General features: G+C 46.2%; 1 protein-coding gene, 1 long non-coding RNA gene and 1 pseudogene across 6 annotated transcripts in view; 2 read left to right on the top strand and 1 right to left on the bottom strand.

Moving 5' to 3' along the window:
• LOC135049833 (uncharacterized) overlaps nt 1-8,766 on the top strand; it is an 87,192-nt gene extending 78,426 nt beyond the window's left edge. The window contains exon 3 of the long non-coding RNA XR_010241488.1: nt 7,064-8,766. This is a non-coding gene — a long non-coding RNA (uncharacterized LOC135049833). The remainder of the gene's footprint in view (nt 1-7,063) is intronic.
• CNKSR2 (connector enhancer of kinase suppressor of Ras 2) overlaps nt 1-23,399 on the bottom strand; it is an 805,595-nt gene that overhangs the window by 591,634 nt on the left and 190,562 nt on the right. For all 5 annotated transcript variants that reach the window (XM_063955759.1, XM_063955760.1, XM_063955761.1 and 2 more), the window contains exons 3-4: nt 12,425-12,627; nt 7,029-7,097 (exon numbers count right to left, since the gene is read on the bottom strand). In XM_063955759.1, the coding sequence (XP_063811829.1) occupies nt 7,029-7,097; nt 12,425-12,627 (272 nt within the window). The remainder of the gene's footprint in view (nt 1-7,028; nt 7,098-12,424; nt 12,628-23,399) is intronic.
• Nucleotides 477-595, top strand: LOC135051496 (5S ribosomal RNA; annotated as a pseudogene).

Genomic DNA, 23,399 nt, shown 5'->3' with positions numbered 1-23,399 from the left:
TGTACCTAGTCATTACGTTGGCTTTATCAATCGCCCTGTGACAAAACTGGGTAGTAACCGTTTGTGAATCTGCGTGTTTATTAACAACTATATACAGCCTCAATTGAGGTAATATACAATCAGGACCCCTGCATCCACATGATGTGAACAGGGCTCTATTCACACCTACAACTAATTATTAACAGGTGATACTTTTTTTATTGCCTAACGTATTTAATTTAGGGTTATTATACTTTCATGCCAGAAAGTGCATTTCATTATTATTTTTTCTCATCCTTTTCTTCTTCTTCTGATTTCGTGGACTCTCACCATTGATCCAGAGTGATATCATGAGTGATTACGTGCCTAACTCCTATCTCCGCCTAACAGTGGCAGCAGATCCATCTTATGGATTTTTTCTACTTTTTCTCCTATAACAACAATTTCTCCTAAAGTGATCTCTCATCAGTGATCCAAGGAGTGGTAGCATCCACAATATCTACTATCATACCACACTGTAGACGCCCAATACCATCCGATCTTGGAAGCTAAACAGTGTTGGGCTTGGTCAGTACTTGGATGGGAGACCACCTGGGAATACCAAGTTTAGTAGAATCCCTCATTCAGCCTCAGACTCCATGCCTAACGCTGACAGCAGAATCACTGATCTCATCTTCCTTTAGCCTTATTGATGTCATTCTAACTTTATCCTCCATGTGGCATCATATTGTTTATCAACATCTGCGTAACCCTTAACAATATGGTGCATAAACTTTGAGCCTCAATCAATATCACCAGTCTGTAGTACTGGCAATCTTGGTCCGTATCAATTCATTCAGGAATATCTCACATACTTACACTTTGTGACCAAGTATTCTATGTTATGTGTTGTATGTCTGTTTGTTGTTTGTTATTTTGGATACCATATTTTAATAGTTTAAATTAAAATAATGTTTTAAGATTTTCATCTATTTCTGATCAATAGAATTCAATTTTAAGAGTGCACCCTCAAAAGAGTCATACAAAATGGTGTGGCAGATGCTCTATCACGTTTTGAGTGGCACAGGTTTAGGGTATTAGTGCCGGATGCGAATGTATCTGGTGACTCTTGCCAACCTTATTCCTGGCAGGTGATATGGCCGGATTGGAGGGTTTAGCAATAAGATCATTGGCACCTTCTACTCTTCGGGCATATAGAGCAGCAGTGAAGGAGTGGGAGAGAAATGTATGCATATGTCGTGATCAAGGTAAGAGCGATTATGCTATGCTGTTGGATTAGGTTTAGAAATGTTTTATCGAAGGGAAGTCAAGAGGGTCAGTGGCACGTTTACTGCCTGCACTATCCTATTTCTTGAGGCTTAAAGGCCGGCATGATTTCACTGTCCTTTTTAGCTAGAGAATTGAAAGAGTGGGCACGAGCTATGCCCCCTGTACAGGATTCACACAGACCAATAAGCATTCCAATTTTGCGGCGCATGGCGGACGTATTGCAAGAAGTCTGTTTCTCAGAATATGAAGTAGTTTTGTTTACAGTAAATTGTGTTTCATTATGGCTTTTTTGGGGGCTTTCAGAGTTGGAGTATTGGTGGCATCATCAAAAGGAGCAAGGTCACCAGCTTCTTGAGCATGTTTTGCTGAAAGATTGCATGTTATGGTGCAAAGTGTAGCGTTCCAAAACCGATCAGTCAGGTAAAGGGTGTTGGGTGGCTTTGAGAAGCTTTGATGATATTGAGATTTGCCCAGTAGCTCTGGCAGGGGAATATTTGAAAGTGCGGACTGATGTTCCAGGTCCCTGGTTGCAGCATGGGGATGGTGTGCCGGTTACTCAATATCAATTCGGTGGGTTATGGAATGCTGTATTTGCATGATGGGTTTGCCCATCTCCAAATACAGTACCCATTCGCTTTGGATAGGTGCAGCGACATCAGCGGCTGCAGAGGGCCATTCGAGTGAGCAAACTAGAGTTCTTGGCAGGTGGAAGTCTGATGTATTTTGGAAAAATATCAGGTTTTGACCATTGGTAATCAAATCAGACTTGAGGTATTAGCCACATACTGTATTTGGGGGTCTTGAGGAATTTTTTATCCTGTCAAGTGCCTTAAGTCCAGGGGTTTGAACCCGCTTGGCAGGTGTGTTTTTTGCCTCTCGTCATGTCTGGTTCTTCACATCCCCCCACCCATCCCCTACCTGTTCAACTACACCTTAGAGTCCAATTTAAAAATAGTTTAACTGTTAAAATTCACCATACTAGAAAGCAAATAAAGGGTTTAGGTGGGGTTTTTGGTGATGTTACTGTTGGAGTTATTTTGTTCAAGTTGGAATAGTGCGAATGTTGTTTGAAGATTGATTATTATGTTTTTCAGATTGGCGTTTGGATTAGTGTCCAAACTGGTTTGTGGGGCACTCGTATGTTTTCATGGTGAAAGATCGGGGTTGGAGTGTCTGCAGTCCCCTAAAGCGGAGCTGATCAGGTGGATCGGTGTGAGTGGCCTGTGTCATGCCCCTATTTTGGCAGCAGCTTCAGAGGTCAGGATGCCTGCTGAGAGTGGTGTTTCATGCCGAGGAAAACTACTTGACCAACAGATCGGGTCTGGACCTCCAGAAAACTATGGCTAGGGACCTAGTTAGTGTACAGAACAGGATACCCTTCCTAAGTGTGGGATGGTCGGACATTGTCCCATGTTTAGTATGGATAGGTACGGATAGGCCGGCTGCCAACGAGTCAATTCAGTCATTGGTCAGGCCATGAGAACTGGGGGTTTGTGGTCCTGCATCCCTCCATTTTGGTTTCTACACCTGAGATTTACATGGCTGATGGTATTCATTTAAATTTGAGGGGTATGGAAATTTTTCTAGGGGACTTGATGGCCTCTGTCTATAGTTGGGAGATTAGCAGGTAGATAGTAGGAGTTTTTTTGAGGGTAAGTAAGTTGAGTTTTCTTAAGGTTAGAGGTATGGTGGCAGGGTTTAGTTGAAACTGTGGTGGGTTGGGATGGCCTGAAAATTGTGGCTGTGGTTAAAAAGGGTTTATAGGTGCTCAGGAGATGCGAAGGTAGTGGAGTTTGATCCAAAGCGGGGCCGGAGTACCATCAGACTACATGGGATTCAGTCTCCAGTGGAGTGGGTAGACACCGGAGCACCATTTGGTTTGCAGTTGGGGAATACCTTGAGTGGAGAGTTGGCCACAGTATTCCCGGTAAAGGTTAATTAACACAAGTGGTGGCAAATGGGCCCATATTGCCCCTTGTGATGCAACGGAGGCAGGGCTGGATTTGGGCCCTTGCCTCTTCTTGTGGTTTTGAAGTTATGAGTTGAGTTGGTCAGCCACAATAAAAGGTGTAAAGTCTAAATAAAAAGGGACTTGATTTAAATAGGCTGTCCCTCCTTGCCACCACACCATTTTATTAATAAAGCTGACAGTTTTATTTGGCAAAATTATTCAGTTCTCAGTGTTAGTTATTTCTTTAGAGTGTGTTTGGAGTATTCGTATGAATGAAGAATAGTCTACGATAGACATTTTATGTATAATTGCCGGTCTATACCTAGTTTCTATAACAGGGACCGTCCTTGGTCAGAAGATGCATAGCTATCAAATGGAGCCATGGAGATTTGCAATCTTGTAAATATTTAATTTCTAACATATACATCAAGATAGTTTGTAATCTGTCATTGCTATATACAAGAAGCTGGTCAATTTAAACCAAAACTCGCTAGTACATAAAAGAAGTTCATATAATCAGCAGCTTGGCATCAAGGGGCATAGTCATTATCCTTTAAATGTTACAATTTCTACATTCTCTCGGGGATGTAGAAATTGTGACAGTCATCAAACTATATCACTTTCGAAAAACTGTCTCCGCAAAAGGAGCAGTTTTTCTGAAGTGATACATTTAGTAGGCAGGAATGATGAATACTGACAAAATTGGGACTGAGAAAGCTGAGAATTGAAAACTAAAAATTCTCAGTTCACAATTTTTTCATGATGAATATACCCCCAAAGTGTAATGATTTACATCATCATGCTACACTGTGATCTTTTTTCAATTAAATTTTAACTAGCCCAAGTTGGTTCAACTTCAGCACCAGAGCCCACCTGCAGCCTGGAGCCATGCAAGATCGTTTTTCTCTGGCTTGTCTACAATCTACATTTTATGGCAAAACCAGGACCAATAACTTTTTTAGCACAGATACGGTGCAGCCAGTGAGGACCTATTCAAGTTGCAGAAAGCCCATTTCACTTGTTATATTTATTCAGTGCATATTTATTACATGGTCAAACTGTCATGGGATAAAAGCAATATGAAAGAGGAAACACCTCCTCACCAAATGTACTCTTGGTGGACAGAAGTAAGGTGGCAATTAATTGGTGAAGGATATAGATATCACTGATTGCATTGGGAGAATTCAGGTGACCTCACGTACAGTAAATGTAAAGTAAAGATGAACTATAGCACTAACACGCATGATGTTATACTCACTACTCAGACACTGCAGATAGGCTGGACGCCCAACCAGGGCCTGATCAACCAATAGGCTGACCAGGCTGTTGCCTGAAGCACTGGGTTCTGGGGGTGTGCAGCGCGGGCACAATAGATTAATTCATTTTGGGGGTGGGGTTTACCTCTAAGCGACAATGGTGCTGCTTATTTCTGCCATTGCCGCTCATCTACACTAAGCTGTCATCGGGAGCCACCCCTGGTTTCAAGGGGGTGGGCCCTGTCTGTCACTAACACCCAGGCTAAGATACGCAGGCTACTAACAGCAAATCCGATGCTATTAGCTGCCCTAGTGCAGTGCTTGTTCTCAGCTTGGTCTCGTGAGATTACCACATCTCACAAGATCAGGCTAAGCCCACAGACTACACCTGCAGCTAACACATAACTCATGCTGCCGGGAGCCTGCTGGGAAGACCTAAAGTAGTAAGAAGAAATACAATTTGTATTTGTGGTAAATTCTGACACATAACTACTGATTTTTAGCTGAATATGAGCGAATAAATTGGTGGTGGTAGTGGCGGTGGTGGGTGGGGAAGGGGACGGCCACTTCTGTATTAACCTAGGGCGGCTGGAACCCTTATAATCAGGCCCTGCGCCTAACATTTCTCTTTAATAAGTTCTTTGAAATTCAGGTTATTTTCAGTACATTTGTCATATTATCGTAATGTTAATTGGTGTAAGGCCTTAACTTCTTGCCTTTTATCAGAAATAGAAATGTAGTAAATCCTAAAGGCAAAATCAATATTCTAACAAATGTAATGAATTCATTATAAAACGGTAAAGGGAAAGAAATGACCTCATAACACCTGGTTTGAATGCTTACATAACCTTTACAGGGTCTATAATATATTACAATATGAAGAAAGAGCAAGTCTGTCATTTTTTAAAGAGCATTTAAAACTTTCCCACATCACTTTAATCTGGCAAAGCGTTGCATTGCTATCTGCATAGCTAAAGTTCCATGGTTTCCCTTCTATGCTCTACTGGCTGCCTGAAAAGCAGATTTAATGGACAGGCTTTGCATATTAGCAACAACACCCCAAACATATATTTACTAACGATTTGCAAAATGATGCAAGGAAATAAACCATTGCCATAAATATTACTATAAAATGTAATTGGGGAAAAACTGAGCGCAATGCTCTATTGATCTAAAGTTGATATTCTTAGGGACTGTGACTATTTATTTCTGGGCAACCAAAGAACAAATAAGTAGCAGACTATAGTTTTTGCAGGGCGCAGTGGCTAGGGGTCCCGGAAGTGATGGTAGCAAGGCGATGCAATCTATGTTGCACAATGGAAGGTGTTTGGTCATCTCTGAACTTGCTTTAAAGACACCTGCATGGACTGACAACTGTAATGCCCCCAGTGAAGCCAGTTTGGGCTTTTAGTTCTAAACAGAAGATGTACCAGTCCCTGCAGCACATGGACGTTTACTAGATGAATCAGTATCTCCACGCACCCCACCTTAAATAAAAATAACACATACTGTAGAGTGGAAATTCAATTGTTAGCGCCGGCAGCTGTGACTCCTGCGTGACTGTTGGAGCTATTAAATTATTGCTCCTGTCTGCCGCCACCGTCATTTCAGCTCGTGCCCCCTTGGAGTGGTGAGCTGAAATGTGAGAAAAGGTACCTGTTTGGGCACCCGATCGGCACTTTTCACAATCACGCCCATTCATTTAGTTGGGTTCAACTGCTTTACGTGGCAAAACCCAACACCAATATGCGCGACTGCCGTGATAATGGGCATCAATTGAATAGCTCCAGTCACTTCAGATGGGAGCTCGCGCGGCAATAACAATTGTGGTTACTGGGCATGGAAATGGAATGTTTGCTCCTAGTACAAATCAAAAATAAAATAGAATTAATAATGTGACTTTTTGAGATTATAAATAGTGATTTGTTTCAGTCACAGTTTAAGAATTGTATTAGAAACTAAACGGTCCAATATGTGAAGCAACACAAACTGCTATAGGACTACACACATGCATTTATGGAGCACATGCAGAGTATAAAAGGTAGTACAGTATTTTACATGCCAATATAGCCATCATATAAGTAAAGTACACATAATACATCTATAGTAGATGAAGAAAGTAAGTAAGTAAGCTTAAAAAGCGCATTCTTATATAAAAAACAAAAAACAAAAACACATTGGGGGTAATTCCAAGTTGATCGCAGCAGGATTTTTTTTAGCAACTGGGCGAAACCATGTGCACTGCAGGGGAGACAGATATAACATTTGCAGAGAGAGTTAGATTTGGGTGGGTTATTTTGTTTCTATGCAGGGTAAATACTGGCTGCTTTATTTTTACACTGCAAATTAGATTGCAGATTGAACACACCCCACCCAAATCTAACTCTCTCTGCACATGTTATATCTGCCTCCCCTGCAGTGCACATGGTTTTGCCCAATTGCTAACAAAATCCTGCTGCGATCAACTTGGAATTACCCCCATTGTACCAAATTATTGTCTTTGTTTCACATAAGTTATCGGTTTGTAAAGGAAGTATTTATTAACTGATGAAATAATTTTATGGATCACTTACTTATCCAGTTTATGCCCTATCCATCTTTTTTTAAGGTTATCAATGTCATCCTGATCAGCGTGGCAATACCTAAGGCAAGAGAAGGACTTAAACATACAAGAAGGATAGCGGGTAACAAAAGGAGACAAATCATTTCATTACATATAGTATAGTGCTGAACTGCAGTGAGTTTACATGGACTCACAAAGAACTGCATAAGAATATTAAACACAGAATATTGATTCCCATCCTGTGGCAATACCATGGATTTCATGCAGAGATTTGTAAATGTTTCTATTAAGATACTGTACATAATTTTCTTAGAAAAAAAGCCCTCAAAATGAACACATCAGCATATAAATCTAGCTGAAGTCTTTTGATCATAGTACAATTATATCATGTTAAGAACATTATGGGACATTTACAAACAAAACACCACAAGTGCAGATTTAGTATTTTAAGGCCTTTCTCCAGAAATGTTTCCTATACCATTCATATGACCAGTGCCAGATTAAGGTCTACATGGGCCTGGAGCCGAAATGTATGAAGGGCCTATTGTGTGCGGAGGCGAGACAAGTGCTGTGGTGGGGGTGGGCTAAATAGGGGGTGTGGTCTGTGCCATGGGTGTAGGTATCTCCATGGAGGTCATAGCTAATGCCTATCTTCAACCATTTAATACAGAAGCAGAACAACAGACCCATACACACATACATACAGTGGTCGTCGAAGTGGGAATTTAAAGTGGGGATATGGGAAACGAGATGGGATTACTGTTGCCTGTACCTAAAAAGGGGGCATGGCCACTGAAATGGAGTGTGTCCTTAAAAGTATATGCATCAGTGTGCACCCTCCTAGTCTCTATATGCGTCAGTGTCCCCCCTCCCCTCCTAATCTGTATGTGTATTAGTGTGCCACCCTCCCCTCCTGGTCTCTATATGCGTCAGTGTGTCCCCCCTCCCCTCCTAGTTTGTATGTGTATTAGTGTGCCACCCTCCGCTCCTAGTCTGTATATGTGTCAGCGTGCCCCCCTTCTCTCCTAGTCTGTATGTGTATTAGTGTGCCACCCTCCCCTCCTAGTCTGTATATGCATCAGTGTGCCCCCCTTCCCTCCTAGTCTGTATGTGTATTAGTGTGCCACCCTCCCCTCCTAGTCTCTATATGCATCAGTGTGCCCCCTTTACCTCCTAGTCTGTATGTGTATTAGTGTGCCACCCTCCCCTCCTAGTCTGTATATGCATCAGTGTGCCCCCCTTCCCTCCTAGTCTGTATGTGTATTAGTGTGCCATCCTTCCCTCCTAGTCTGTATGTGTATTAGTGTGCTACCCTCCCCTCCTAGTCTGTATATGCATCAGTGTGCCCCCCTTCCCTCCTAGTCTGTATGTGTATTAGTGTGCCATCCTCCCCTCCTAGTCTGTATGTGTATTAGTGTGCCACCCTCCCCTCCTAGTCTGTATATGCATCAGTGTGCCCCCCTTCCCACCTAGTCTGTATGTGTATTAGTGTGCCATCCTCCCCTCCTAGTCTGTATGTGTATTAGTGTGCCACCCTCCCCTCCTAGTCTCTATATGCATCAGTGTGCCCCCTTTACCTCCTAGTCTGCATGTGTATTAGTGTGCCACCCTCCCCTCCTAGTCTGTATATGCATCAGTGTGCCCCCCTTCCCTCCTAGTCTGTATGTGTATTAGTGTGCCATCCTTCCCTCCTAGTCTGTATGTGTATTAGTGTGCCCCCCTCCCCTCCTAGTCTGTATATGCATCAGTGTGCCCCCCTTCCCTCCTAGTCTGTATGTGTATTAGTGTGCCATCCTCCCCTCCTAGTCTGTATGCGTATTAGTGTGCCACCCTCCCCTCCTAGTCTGTATATGCATCAGTGTGCCCCCCTTCCCACCTAGTCTGTATGTGTATTAGTGTGCCACCCTCCCCTCCTAGTCTGTATATGCATCAGTGTGCCCCCCTTCCCTCCTAGTCTGTATGTGTATTAGTGTGCTACCCTCCCCTCCCAGTCTGTATATGCGTCAGTTTACCACCTTCCCCTCCTAGTCTGTATATGCGTCAGTGTGCCATCTTTACCTCACAGTCTGTATATGCGTCAGTGTGTCACCCTCCCCTCCTAGTCTGTATGTGTAGTAGTGTGCCACCCTCCCCTCCTAGTCTGTATATGCGCCAGTGTGTCCACTTTCCCTCACAGTCTGTATATGCGTCAGTGTGCCACCTTCCCCTCCTAGTCTGTATATGCGCCAGTGTGCCCCCTTTCCCTCATAGTCTGTATATACGTCAGTGTGCCACCTTCCCCTCCTAGTCTGTATATGCGTCAGTGTGCCCCCCTTCCCTCATATTCTGTATATGCTGAAGTTGGGGCTGGTTATAGTCCTTGTGGTGCCCAGGGCAAACGAGTGCTTTGGCACCCCCCCCCCCCTCCTCTCCCCATTGAAAACAGGGACAGTGCGCACCGAAGGTGCGTGTCAAAAATATAGGGGCGTGGCCACATAATATGCGCCAATATTTCGAGTAGCATGCATCCAGAGATGTGTCTGTGCCTGTATGTTTAACATCTCTACTGCCTGGTTTACTAGTAATCATCGCCACCAGTGAGGACTTGCTGGATTGTAGAAAGTAATGGCCGGCCAAGTGATGGGAGTTCGAAAAGAAAAACAAGTATGTGCAGTGACATACATTGCACGCCAAGGAAGGGGCATTCTCCTCCTCCCCTACACAGCTGGCTTGGGCCCATTACAAACCCCCCCTTCCCCCTTAGCATCCCAGTGGACTTGCACCTGCCCTATAATATGTGCAAATGCTTTGCTCAGCTCTGCATAGCCTGCATTTGCAACATCGCTGCACTGTGCCTACATTAAAACGGATGGTATTCATGTGACCGGCGGTCAAGAGACCGATGGTCACATGACCTCCGCCAACATCCCGCCCCCTCACTATCCCGACAGTCGGCATGCCGACCAACAGGGACTAGTCCCACTTGTGGGTGTCCACGACACCCATAGAGTGGGAATAGAACCGGCGGTGATCAGAGGTCGCCACCGAGCCCGCAAGGGGCTTGCTGCACTCCCCCTTCCCCACCGGGATCCTGGCGTCGGTATGCTGCTGGGATCCCGGCGTCTGTATGCTGACCGGCGATCAGGAGACCATCGGTCAGCCATACCACGCCCCATTAAAACGTCCAGTAATAAATCATTGCCACAGTATTGGGTGCTGGTATTATTTTCCTGGGGGGGTCATGGCAAGCTTTGTAGGAGATTTACTCCCCTCCAAGACGCGCATCGCTGCTTCAAATCTGCACAAATTGAAGTTCCCTATTCTTTATTCTAATGGCAGGGTTATGCCTCCCAGATGTAGCTATGTTCCCATTATTACCCGGACCCGTCTATATGGCCCTGTCACTCTTAAGTACTGTATAGCTGAAATCAAATTGTGCATGTATCTGCATTGACGGTACTTAGGAGCACCCGTTACTGGAGCATGCACAGAGCACATTCAGGCAAGATATGCTCTACAGATGTGCGTATCTTCACCTCTGGCCATATTGTGTGAATAGTAGTGACTTGCTACTCTGGCTTAGAACAGAAAAATGATAGGACGTGTGCTCCTCAAGAGTGTATGAAACGGGGAAATATGCAACTCTCAGGGGCACAGATGTAGGTTTTGCAGTGGTACATGCAAATTCGCAGTCATAAAGGTCCAATTTTGCATCAAATTCCAGAATTTAGTTGTAAAATCTAAATACAGCTGGAAGAGCCCCCCACGGATCAGGACACTGTCAAATGTTACGTGGATACATTATAGTCCGTGCGGGTGATGGGTGGAGGGTGTCCAGAGTGGTGTAGGGACCGTGCAGCTGGAGACGGCTGAAGGGGCCAGCTCGGTGTGCGAAGCGGGAGGCAGCCAGGGGGGTGCTGGCCAACGTGCGGTGTGCATGCAGGCCGTTACGGTGCCCCTCCTCCCCGTCTGTGGCCATCCTCAATATTCAGCAGCACTGAAGTCTGAGGGGGAGGAGCTGAGAGTAGAGAGGAGAGTGGCTCCTCCTCCACTCCGCCCAGGCACTTCAATAACTTGCGGGGAGGGGACGCTCAAGAGGAGACATGCCCCTCCTCCAGCTTTGGCCGGGATTTACAGACTGGGAGCCGCAGCGGCAGCACTGTCTGTCGCCGGCATACAATGAATCTGTGTGACTCATTGTTATGCCGGCAGTTATGGGCCTCTTCACTGCGGCAGGCTGTGGGCCTATTTTCAATGGGGGGGCCTGGAGCTGCAGCTCCATCCGCCCCATTGTTAATCCGGCTCTGCATATGACGTGATACAAAAAAAGTGCATCACTGCCTTAATTACTAACTGAATAATGGTACCTACAAATATATAATTGGAAATGGTTTTCTTTACTTCTTCTACACAGCTGAATAGATGGCAAATGAAATAACCGTGCAATATCCTGATTATCAATGTAACAACATGAACACAAAATATAATTTAATTTTGACTGCATGTGCATCCATCAGTTAAGCTTATCATTTGGTAATAAGATTAAACACAACATCCAAATAAACCTACTGAAATTAGTGGAGAGTAATGAACATACATTCAAAGCTAAGTATTTTTACAAAAGGAGGAAACTATATTTCACTTAGCTGTGCAACTAGAGGGATACTTTCATATTCATGGAAATGAAGCAATTGGAGCTGACAATCATTTATTATTAATTTTGAAGATGTGATAACAATGCTTCAGAGTGGGTTTGTAAACAGGGACTAAAGCGATTGTTGTCCTCCGTAATGTTGGGAGCTATGAGACTATCTGGCAGGAGAGAATCATCCATGCTTATTACACATAACCAAGTCAAACATGTTGTAAGTATTCTAGGAATCTGAAACCATCCCTGCATTTACCAAAGTTATCTCATTCATCTCCAGATCCTAATAAGCTAAGTACAGCTGTTCATTTTACATTGTGAAATTTCCTTTAGAAATCTAGCAGGTTCATGTGTAGCAATACATCCAGCTCCAATGAGGTCTAAGGAACCACATACATAAAAAACAAACTATAGTATTTAGTTTGATAAACCTACAGCAGTTTTTTTTAAAAATAACATTGGTGAAATTAATGTAGCTTGCAACATTTAGCGAATTGCTTGATTTGTTGCATGGTTTTATGTTGGTTTATGCATAATGATGTTATGTGCATTTCTGCAGATCTCTTGTGTACACATATGCTCTGAATTTACAAACAACAAGAAAAGAGTAAACAGTTTATTTACTCTTAACTTAGTTTTCCCTTATTGGCCTATTAAAATGTTGGGGGTTTGCCAAAGACAATATAACAGAAATTACTATTTTTAGTTAGCATAAAACCATTCATGAATAATTTCCTCTACAAATATAAACATTACTTATTCATAGACAGAAATCCTACCTGTCCAGCCAGGCAAGAAGGCTCTTTGCGGATCCAATGAGGTCTACAACAGAGGTCAGGAAGTCATTTGGTAATTTTCTGCTACTCTTTCCGTCGTAATGACCACTTCTCCTCCTCCCAGTTATAAAGTTTTGCAGGTTTTTGGCAGATGCATTTAATTTGTGAGAAAGAGTTTTCAGATTTTCTGTTTCCAAACCATAATTCTGCAAATAAAGGAGGTAAAAAGTTTCAATAAAATCATATGCACTTAACAAAATCCCACAAGTCTAATCAAGATAATTTCTCAGAAAGCATAATGAATTACAGGGGTCACATTAACCATAATTATTTGAGTAATCCAGTAGTATGGACTGAAACTTTCTATGGTACCAAAGACAGATTTGTTATAGAATAATAATAATAATAATAATAATAATAATTTATTATTATCCTTTATTTATATGGTGCCACAAGGGTTCCGCAGCGCCCGATTACAGAGTACATAAATGAATAATCAAAAAACAGGAAAACAGCAACTTACAGTTGATGACAAAATACTGTAGGACAAGTACAGGCAAAATAAACATAGCTACATCAGCAGAAGACACTGAAATAAGTATCAGGTGGCAGAAGACTGCTGGATTTGGTGCAGTTGAAGATTATTAAAGTAAGAAAAAGGATAAGCACATGACGGAAGAGGGCCCCACGCGTGAGAGCTTACATTCTAAAGGGGAGGGGTAGACAGACAGAGGTGACACAGACAGGGTACATAGAGAGTGTGGAACAGAGGGTTAGGATGAGATTTGGCTGGGTTTGGTGAAGAAATGGGTCTTGAAAGCCCATTTGAAGTTTTGTAGAGAGGTGGAGAGTCTGAGGGGGAGAGGTAGGGAATTTCAGAGAAATGGAGCAGCATGTGAAAAATCTTGGAGGTAGGAGTGGGAGGAAGTAATCAGTAGGCAGGAGAGTTGGCGTGCATTAGCAGAGCGAAGAGGACGGGTGGGAGTGTAAAGGGAGATAAGGTCAGAGATGTAGATGGGAGAGGAGTGGGTGAGGGATTTGTAAGTGAGTGTGAGAAGCTTGAAATGGATTCTGAAAGGGAAGGGGAGCCAGTGAAGGTCTCGTACGAGAGGAGAGGTGGACGTAGTGCATTTGGTGAGGAAAATGAGCCGGGCAGGAGCATTGAGGATAGATTGGAGTGGAGAGAGGTATTTGCCAGGAATGCCAGTCAGGAGGATATTACAGTAGTCCAGTCTGGAGATGACCAGTGAGTGGATAAGAGTCTTAGTAGCATCCTGGGTCAGAAAGGGTCTGATCCTTGAAATATTTTTTAGATGAAAATGGCAGGTTTGCAAGAGGTGCTGAATGTGTAGTTTGAATGAGAGGGAGGAGTCAAGGATTACTCTAAGATAGCGCACTTGGGGGCTAGAGGAGATAGTTGTGCCATCAATAGATAATGAGATTGTAGGAGGTGAGGTTATGCGGTAGGGAAGGAAGATGATCAGCTCCGTCTTAGACATGTTAAGTTTAAGAAAGCGCTGGGACATCCAAACAGAGATAGCAGTGAGACAGTTGGAGATACGAGTGAGGAGAGCAGGGGAGAGGTCTGGAGAGGAACGATAGATTTGAGTGTCATCAGCATAGAGATGATATTGGAAACCAAAAGTACTAATGAGCTTACCTTGAGGATGTATAGAGAGAGAAAATAGGATTTTGAAAACCTACCGGTAAATCCTTTTCTGGTAGTCCATAAGGGATATTGGGGAATAGATTAGTATGATGGGTATAGACAGGTCCAAAGGAGCCAGTGCACTTTACATTTCTTCAACTGGGTGTGTTGGCTCTTCCCCTCTATGCCTCCTCCTACAGCTCAGTTATAGGTAAAACAGTGCCCAAAGGAGAATGACATACTTGAGAGAAGGAACATAACAACAATAAGTGTGGTGAGATTTACACACCAGCACACCAAAACATAACCGGGCCAGCAACGGCTGGCACAATTATCAGCAACAGCTAAACAGGTAATGCATAACAGAGAACCTGCAGAAAAACACTGCACAGAGGCGGGCGCCCAATATCCCTTATGGACTACGAGAAAAGGATTTACCGATAGGTGTTCAAAATCCTATTTTCTCTAGCATCCATAAGGAATATTGGGGAACATATTAGTACGATGGGGATGTCCCAAAGCTTCCAGAATGGGTGGGAACGTGCAGAGACATCTGCAGCCCACCAGCCCGAAGTGGGTATCCTCTTTGGCCAGGGTATCAAACTTGTAGAACTTCACAAAGGTGTTCTTTCCCGACCAGGTAGCAGCTCGGCATAGTTGTAGAGCAGAAACTCCACAGGCAGCTGCCCAGGAAGAGCCCTCAGATCTGGTAGAGTGGACCTTCAGGGACTGTGGAACAGGTAAGGCTGCCGACGCATAGGCTTGTTGGATAGTAAGCCTAATCCAACGAACAATGGACTGCTTAGAAGCAGGGCAACCCTTTTTCTGCGCATCATAGAGCACGAACAAGGAATTCGGCTTTCTGATCCAAGCCGTCCTCTTGACAAAGATTTTCAAGGCTCACACAGCATCCAATGCCTCCGGAGGAGAAGAAGAGCAAAGGTTATGCATTTTGGGACTAAAAACAAACTTACATCCTACATATTAAACAGGGAAAGTCTAGGGGTAACAGTTTTGCAAAAGGATTTGGGGGTACTCATTGATAATAAACTTAATAACCGTATACAATGTCAAAGCGCAGTAAAGAAGGCAAGCAAGGTGTTAGCGTGCATAAAACCGGGAATTGAGACAAGAGACGAGGATGTAATTCTGGCGCTGTACAAATCATTGGTACGTCCGCACCTGGAATATTGTGTTCAGTTTTGGGCACCACTGTATAAAAAAAAGATATTGGTGAACTCGAAAGGGTTCAAAGGCGAGCTACTAAACTGATTAAAGAACTAGAGGGACTGGATGACGAGGAACGGCTTTCTAGGTTGAACATGTATACACTGGAAAAGAGGCGCCTAAGAGGAGACATTAATGTCTTCAAATATGTAAAGGGCCACTACAAAGAGTTATCAGAGGAATTATTTATCAAAAGAACTCTGTTTAGGACACGTGGGCACTCTCTGAGGCTGGAGGAGAATAAATTCTGCACGCAATGGAGGAAAGGGTTCTTCACTGTTAGGGCAATAAGGATTTGGAATTCCTTGCCAGGGAAAGTGGTAATGGACTCTGTAAATGCATTTAAAAGGGGATTGGATGAATTTCTGATTGAAAAGAATATCCAAGATTACAACATTTAAAATATTGAAGTTGTTAATCCGGGTGTAACATGATTTGTAGTTGTTAACTAGTCATAAAACATTCTTCAGCAGGTACAGTACAGTAAAATCAACTCAACTTAATACAAAATACAGGTTGAACGTGATGGGCATTTTGCCTCTTTTCAAACTCAATTACTATGTTACTATGGGGGTAATTCTGAGTTGATCGCAGCAGGAATTTTGTTAGCAGTTGGGCAAAACCATGTGCACTGCAGGGGAGGCAGATATAACATGTGCAGAAAGAGTTAGATTTGGGTGGGTTATTTTGTTTCTGTGCAGGGTAAATACTGGCTGCTTTATCTTTACACTGCAATTTAGATTGCAGATTGAACACACCACACACAAATCTAACTCTCTCTGCACATGTTAAATCTGCCTCCCCTGCACTGCACATGGTTTTGACCAACTGCTAACAAAGTTCCTGCTGCGATCAACTTGGAATTACCCCCAATGTTACTAAAGTGCCAGAACCGGACGGAATCACAATAGGTTGATTCAAGTGAAACGCGGAGACCACCTTCGGCAGGAACTGTTGTCTAGTCCTGAGCTCCGCTCTGTTCTCGTAAAAGACCAAGGGGGTCATTCTGAGTTGATCGCACGCTGCCGATTTTCGCAGCGCTGCGATCAGGTTACTACTGCGCATGCGTATGCACCGCAATGAGCATGCCCGTCGTACGGGTACAAACAGCATTGTTGCTGGGCAATGATTCTAGCGACTAATCCATTTGCACGGGTGATCGCAAGGAAAAGAGGGCGTTTATGGGTGTCAACGGACCGTTTTCTGGGAGTGGTAGGGAAAACGCAGGCGTGTCCAGGCATTTGCAGGGCGGGTGTCTGACGTTAATTCTGGGACCGGACAGGCTGAAGTGATCGCAAGGGCTGAGTAAGTTCAGACATACTCTGAAACTGCAAAAAAATTTCGTCCTGCTCGACTGCACATGCGATCGCACATTTGCAAAGTGAAAATACACTCCCCCGTGGGCGGCGACTATGCGTTTTCACGGCTGCAAAAAGTAGCTAGTGAGCGATCAACTCAGAATGAGGGCCCAAGTACGGACTTTTGCATGACAAGGCCCCCAATTCTGAGACATACCTAGCAGAAGCCGGGGCCAGTAACATCACCGTTTCCCACGTGAGGTACTTATCTTCTACCGTCATCAGAGGTTCAAACCAGGAGGACTGTAGAAAGCGTAACACTATATCCAGATCCCAAGGTGCTGTAGGTGGCACGAATGGAGGTTGTATGTGAAGCACCCCTTGCAAGAAGGTCTGAACTTCCGTCAAGAGAGCCAACTTCTTCTGGAAGAAAATGGAAAGAGCTGAAATCTGGACCTTAATGGATTCCAGGCGCAAGCCTTTATCCACTCCAGCCTGCAGGAACCTTCCCAAGTGTGATTCTGCAGAGGGATATGTGTGTTCCTCGCACCAAGAGACATATCTCCACCAGATATGATGATAGTGTTTTGACATCACAGGTTTTCTGGCTTGCAACATAGTGGCAATGACCTTTTTGGAAAGCCCTTTATGAGCTAGGATGTTCCGCTCAACATCCATGCCATCAAACGAAGCCACTGTAAGTCCGGGGAGACGAACGGTCCTTGTTGAAGAAGATCCCTTCTTAGCGGTAGAGACCAAGGGTCCTCTACGGACATATCCAGAAGAGCCACGTACCACACTCTTCGGGGCCAATCAGGGGCAATCAAGATTGCATCCACTCTTTGATGACTGATCCGCTTTAGCACCCTTGGGATCAGTGGAACCGGAGTAAACAGGTAGACCAGCTGGTAAGGCCAAGGCGATGTCAGCGCATCCACTGCGCTCGCCTGAGGGTCCCTGGTTCGTGAGCAATAGCAGCAAAGCTTCTTGTTGAGGCGAGAGGTCATCAAGTCGATCTGTGGGCATCCCCACCTGTCGATCTGTTGAAAAACTTGAGGGTGTAGTCCCCACTCCCCCGGGTGGATGTCATGGCGACTTAGGAAGTCCGCTTCCCAGTTGTCCACTCCCGGAATGAAGAATGCGGAAAGTGCTCTTGCATTTCTTTCTGCCCAGAGGAGTATTCTGGACACTTCTCGCATGCAGGCCCTGCTTTTTGTCCCTCCTTGTCAATTGATGTACGCCACCGCCATGGCATTGTCCGACTGCACCTGGATCGCCTGATCCCGGAGTAGAGGGGATGCCTAAATCAGAGCATTGTGGATAGCCCGAAGTTCTAGAATGTCAATCGGAATTAGGACCTCTTGGGCAGACCACCTACCCTGGAACTGTGCCCACTGGGTAATAGCTCCCCATTCTCTTAGACCCGCATCCCTCGTGAGGAGGATCCAATCCTGAATCCCAAAGCATCGGCCTCCCAGCAGGTTGGAAGACTGTAGCCAGCACAGGAGAGAATCATCCAGTGCATCTGAAGATGGGAACCAGACCACTTGTTCAGGATGTCCAATTGGAACGGTCTGGCATGAAACCTTCCGAATTGAATCGAATCATACAATGCTACCATCTTTCCCAACAATTTTAATGCAAAGATGAATGGAGACTCGAGCAGGTCGGAGCACCATGCGAACCATTTCTTGAAGTGTTCTCACTTTTTCCTCTGGGAGGAACACTTTCTGTGCTTCAGTATCCAGTAGCATCCCCAGAAACAGGAGCCGCTGAGATGGTTCCAGGTTGGACTTTTGCAGATTGAGGATCCACCCGTGGTGAGACAGAAGTTGAATAGTGCAATCTATATGAGAGATAAGGTCCGTTACCCAAGCATCTTGGCAGTAACTGTCCCAGATGTGGCTGAAGTGATGTAACTGAGCTCCCACCACGAGATCTTCTCTGGGTGGGTGGACACAGTCATGCTGAATTCTGTGCGGAAGCAGAACTGGCGTTCTGGTCCTGAGATCCGGCGATGGCTGGTTTCTTAGGTTTTTCCCTGGAGCCTCTAGCTGCATTGGAGGCCCCTCTGGCCCTAGATCCAAATCTGGGGGACCGAAAGGACTGAGTAGACGGTCCTGGGTAGGTACGTCTAGCAGGTGGAGCCCCTGAAGGGAGAAACGTGGTTTTTCCAGCAGTAGCTTTGGAAATCCATGCGTCCAGTTCACCTCCAAAGAGCCATTCACCTGTGACGGGAAGAGATTCCACATTACGTTTGGAGTCAGCATCAGCAATCCACTGATGCAACCATATGGCTTTGCGCACAGACACAGCCATAGCCGTGGTTCTAGCATTAATATTGCCAATCTCTTTAAGGGAGTCACAGAGAACTCTTGCCATGTCCTGAATATGATTCAGGAAGGTAACAGTATTAACTAAAGTCATATCACCCGAGCGACCTTCTTTAATTTGATTAGCCCAGGAATGAATTGCATGTGTCATCCAGCAACCTGCAATGACCGGTCTTTGAGCTACACCTGCAGCAGTGTAGATAGATTTCAGAGTGGTCTAAATTTTCCTATCTGCCAGGTCCTTTACTGTAAAGGAGCCCAGAATAGGGAATACCACCTTTTTCAGAAAGACGAGAGACTGAGACGTCTACTGCTGGAGACACTTCCCAGAATTTCCTGCCTTCAGGGGCAAAGGGGAATGTATGAAAAAAAAGTTTTGACACCTGATATTTTTTATCTGGATTCGTCTAGGCTATTTTAAATAAGTCATCCAATTCCTTGGAATCAGGAAATGTGACTGTCATTTTGTCTTGTTGGAGGAAAAATGACTGCTGAGTATTAGCATCCTCCAGGGGGAGCTTTAACACATCCTGAATAGCCAATATGAGGTGTTCAATACCCTGGGTAGGGGTTGAATCCCCACTTATGGGGTCCACATCATCCCTATCATCCTGTATATCATCATCAGTATGTGATAGGAGTGAAGGTAGAGCACATTTCTGTGCATCTGTAGTAGATGGGGGAGGGGGGGGTGTTTAGCAGTTAGACTTGCCACTTACTTGTCTTATTTGCATTTGCAGTGAGATGAGATGACATATAAGACATCATAGTTTTGATAGCCCCCAACCAGGAGGGCTCTGGATGCTCCCCTCCATTGATATCAGTATTCTGAGATGGCTGACTACACTGCTCACATGATATTGAGCTAGATGAACTTGGAGAGAATCTAACATTACATACACTGCATGACTTCTGTTTTACCATTGTGAATCAGAAAAACAGGTATAATATACATACAATACAGCCTGATATAGATATATTACAAGCCTGCCCTATTGCATGTGAGAGGAGACACAGGAGAGAGGACCCCAGCGCACCCAGTGCAGCACAGCCCCAGTGAGGCTGTCAGCGTTTTTATATGTAAACACAGTGAGATTGTAATATGACAAAATCTCTCAGAGGGATGTTATTTGTGCACTAATACAGCGGCTCAGGGCCGGTGCAAGGTTTCTTAGCACCCTAGGCAAAATTTCAGCCTACTCCACCCCCCCCCCCCTTTCCCCCCATACTTATTTTTCAGCCAGGCACTGCCGACAGTGCAGAGGCTATGTAGTGCTGTCATCCTGGAATACTGTGTGCGTGTGTCTGGTACCTGCAGTCACTACTGGTGTCCTGCATGGGAGACATACAGTCCATAGTCCCCTGTTAATATTAATCGTGTCTAGAGTCGGCAGTGCCCCCACCAGACCAGGCTCCAGCCACAGGGGAGGATGCACTCAGTGTGACCAGTACAGTCACAATCACACTAACCTGAGTCCATATGGTTCTGCTCAGGGACTCTCTGCTGTTAGTGGGTCTCCTGTTGGTTGCCCATGCTTCCACAAAGAGTCGCAGGGATGGATAAGCTGGTGAAGCTGTGACACAGGATCTGGTCACATGAAGGGGGAGAGGGACACAAGACCTTGGGGCATCAGGGGGAATGACACGGGACATGCGGACATGAGGGCAGTGCCGTAACTAGACATTTTAGCGCTGTGTGCAAGGTAGGGCATCAGCCACCCCATCTATGCAAAAGAGGTACAGTGCGCGCCGTAGACGCGCGCAAAAAATATAGGGGCGTGGCTTCATGGGGAAGGGGTGTGGCCACACAATAATCCCAATTCATATTACATATTACGGTAGTCGCCATCATTCAAATTACGATGCACAGTAGCGCCACTACACCAGGCAGAACCCCTTTTACACATTACGACAGACAGCGTCCCCTTTTTACACCTTACATCAGACAGCGTCCCCTTTTTACACCTTACATCAGACAGCGTCCCCTTTTTACACATCACGGCAGACAGCGTCCCCCTTTTTTACACATTACGTCAGACAGCGTCCCCTTTTTACACATTACGTCAGACAACATCCCCTTTTTACACATCACGGCAGACAGCGTCCCCATTTTTTACACATTACGGCAGACAACGTCCCCCTTTTTACACATTACGGCAGACAGCGTCCCCTTTTTACACATTACGACAGACAGCGTCCCCTTTTTACACATTACGGCAGACAGCGTCCCCTTTTTACACATTACGGCAGACAGCGTCCCCTTTTTACACATTATGGCAGACAACGTCCCCTTTTTACACATTACGGCAGACAGCGTCCCCTGTTTACACATAACGGCAGACTACGTCCCCTTTTTACACATAACGGCAGACTACGTCCCCTTTTTACACCTTACATCAGACAGCGTCCCCTTTTTACACATCACGGCAGACAGTGTCCCCCTTTTTTACACATTACGTCAGACAGCGTCCCCTTTTTACACATTACGTCAGACAACATCCCCTTTTTACACATCACGGCAGACAGCGTCCCCCTTTTTTACACATTACGGCAGACAACGTCCCCCTTTTTACACATTACGGCAGACAGCGTCCCCTTTTTACACATTACGGCAGACAGCGTCCCCTTTTTACACATTATGGCAGACAACGTCCCCTTTTTACACATTACGGCAGACAGCGTCCCCTTTTTACACATTACGGCAGACAGCGTCCCCTTTTTACACATTACGACAGACAGCGTCCCCTTTTTACACATTACGGCAGACAGCGTACCCCTTTTTACACTTTATGGCAGACTGCGTCCCCCTTTTTACACATTACGGCAGACTGCGTCCCCCTTTTTACACATTACGGCAGACTGCGTCCCCCTTTTTACACATTACGGCATGGGGAGGGAGGAGAGGCATGGGGGGGGGGAGAGGTGAGGGAAGGGGAGGGGAAGAGACATGGGGAGGGAAGAGGCATGAAAGAAAGAAAGCGAGGCGGGAGAAATGTTGAGAGAGAGAGACATGGCAGCCTCATACTTACCAGGCTCCTCTTCTGCAGCTAGCAGCCCGGCGACCTCCTGAGCAGGTCCCGAGCTGTAAGACAGCGCTGAGCTGCAGTACCGTCCAGGGGTTAGGTGCATATGATCAGCACCGCGGGGTGCTTGATTGTGTGCCCCGCATCTCCAGCCTGGTAAGCAGCAGTCCACGCTGCTTCCGGGTATTGGGGCCAGGGTTTGACTCTTGACGCTGGGAGGGGAGAGGGATGCGGCAGCAGGGACGTGGAGGGTATACATGGGAGGATGCAGGGGAGAGGATGCCGGCACCTAGCCGCATCGCAGGCAGCAACAAACAGCCCTGTAAGCGGGCAGCACATGCTTAAATTGCTTAGCGGTGAATCCGCTACTGATACGGCCGGCCCTGTGTTTGTGCCAGCGGATCCGCCCACAGTGCAGATGCGCTGTGTGCAACGCACCGCTAGCACACACCTAGTTACGGCCCTGCATGAGGGCGATGGGGAGTTGGGAGGAGGGACACAGGACACTGACCATGAGTGGGTGTGGCACAGGACCTTGGCACATGGAGGGGGAAGAGGGTTACACAAGACATGAGGGGGAAAGGCGAGGAGAGACACAGGACCTGGGGACATGAGGGGGAGAGGGTGACACTGGAAATGGGGTGTGTGGGCACAAGACCTGGAGGCATGAGGGACACAAGACCTGGGAACATGACCTGGGGGCATGAGGGACACAGGATTTAGGGTATTGACACAGGGCCATGGCACATGAGGGGGAAGGTGGGGACATGAGAGGGGTGGAGAGGGGGAGTTGGGACACAGGACCTGGGGACATGAGGGGGGAGGGGGTGTCACAGGACATGGGGATATTAGGGGGTGGAGAGGGGAAGGGGGGGACACATGACCTGGGGACTTGAGGGGGGGGGGGGTGACACAGGACCTGGGCACCTGAGGGGGAGGGGGTGTCACGGGACATGAGGGGGTGAGGGGGGACACAGGACCTGGGGACTTGAGGGGGGGGTGACAGAGGAGCTGGGCACCTGAGTGGGGGAAGGGGGTGTCACGGGACATGAGGGGGGTGGAGAGGGTGAGGAGGGACACATGACCTGGGGACTTTAAGGGGGGGGGGGTGACACAGGACCTGGGCATCTGAGGGGGGAGGGGGTGTCACGGGACATGAGAGGGTGGAGAGGGGGAGGGGGGACACAGGACCTGCGGACTTGGGGGGGGGGGGTGACAGAGGAGCTGGGCACCTGAGGGGGGGGGAAGGGGGTGTCACGGGACATGGGGACATGAGGGGGGTGGAGAGGGTGAGGAGGGACACATGACCTGGGGACTTTAAGGGGGGGGGGACACAGGACCTGGGCACCTGAGGGGGGAGGGGGTGCCACGGGACATGAGGGGGAGGAGGGACACATGACCTGGGTACATGGGGGGGAGAGCATCACGGATCATGGGGACATGATGGGG

Source organism: Pseudophryne corroboree, chromosome 2, assembly GCF_028390025.1.
Source record: "Pseudophryne corroboree isolate aPseCor3 chromosome 2, aPseCor3.hap2, whole genome shotgun sequence".
NCBI classification, from domain to species: Eukaryota; Metazoa; Chordata; class Amphibia; order Anura; family Myobatrachidae; genus Pseudophryne; species Pseudophryne corroboree.
The sequence above is the reverse complement of the archived record's forward strand: the minus strand, read 5'-3'. Positions and strand labels throughout refer to the sequence as shown.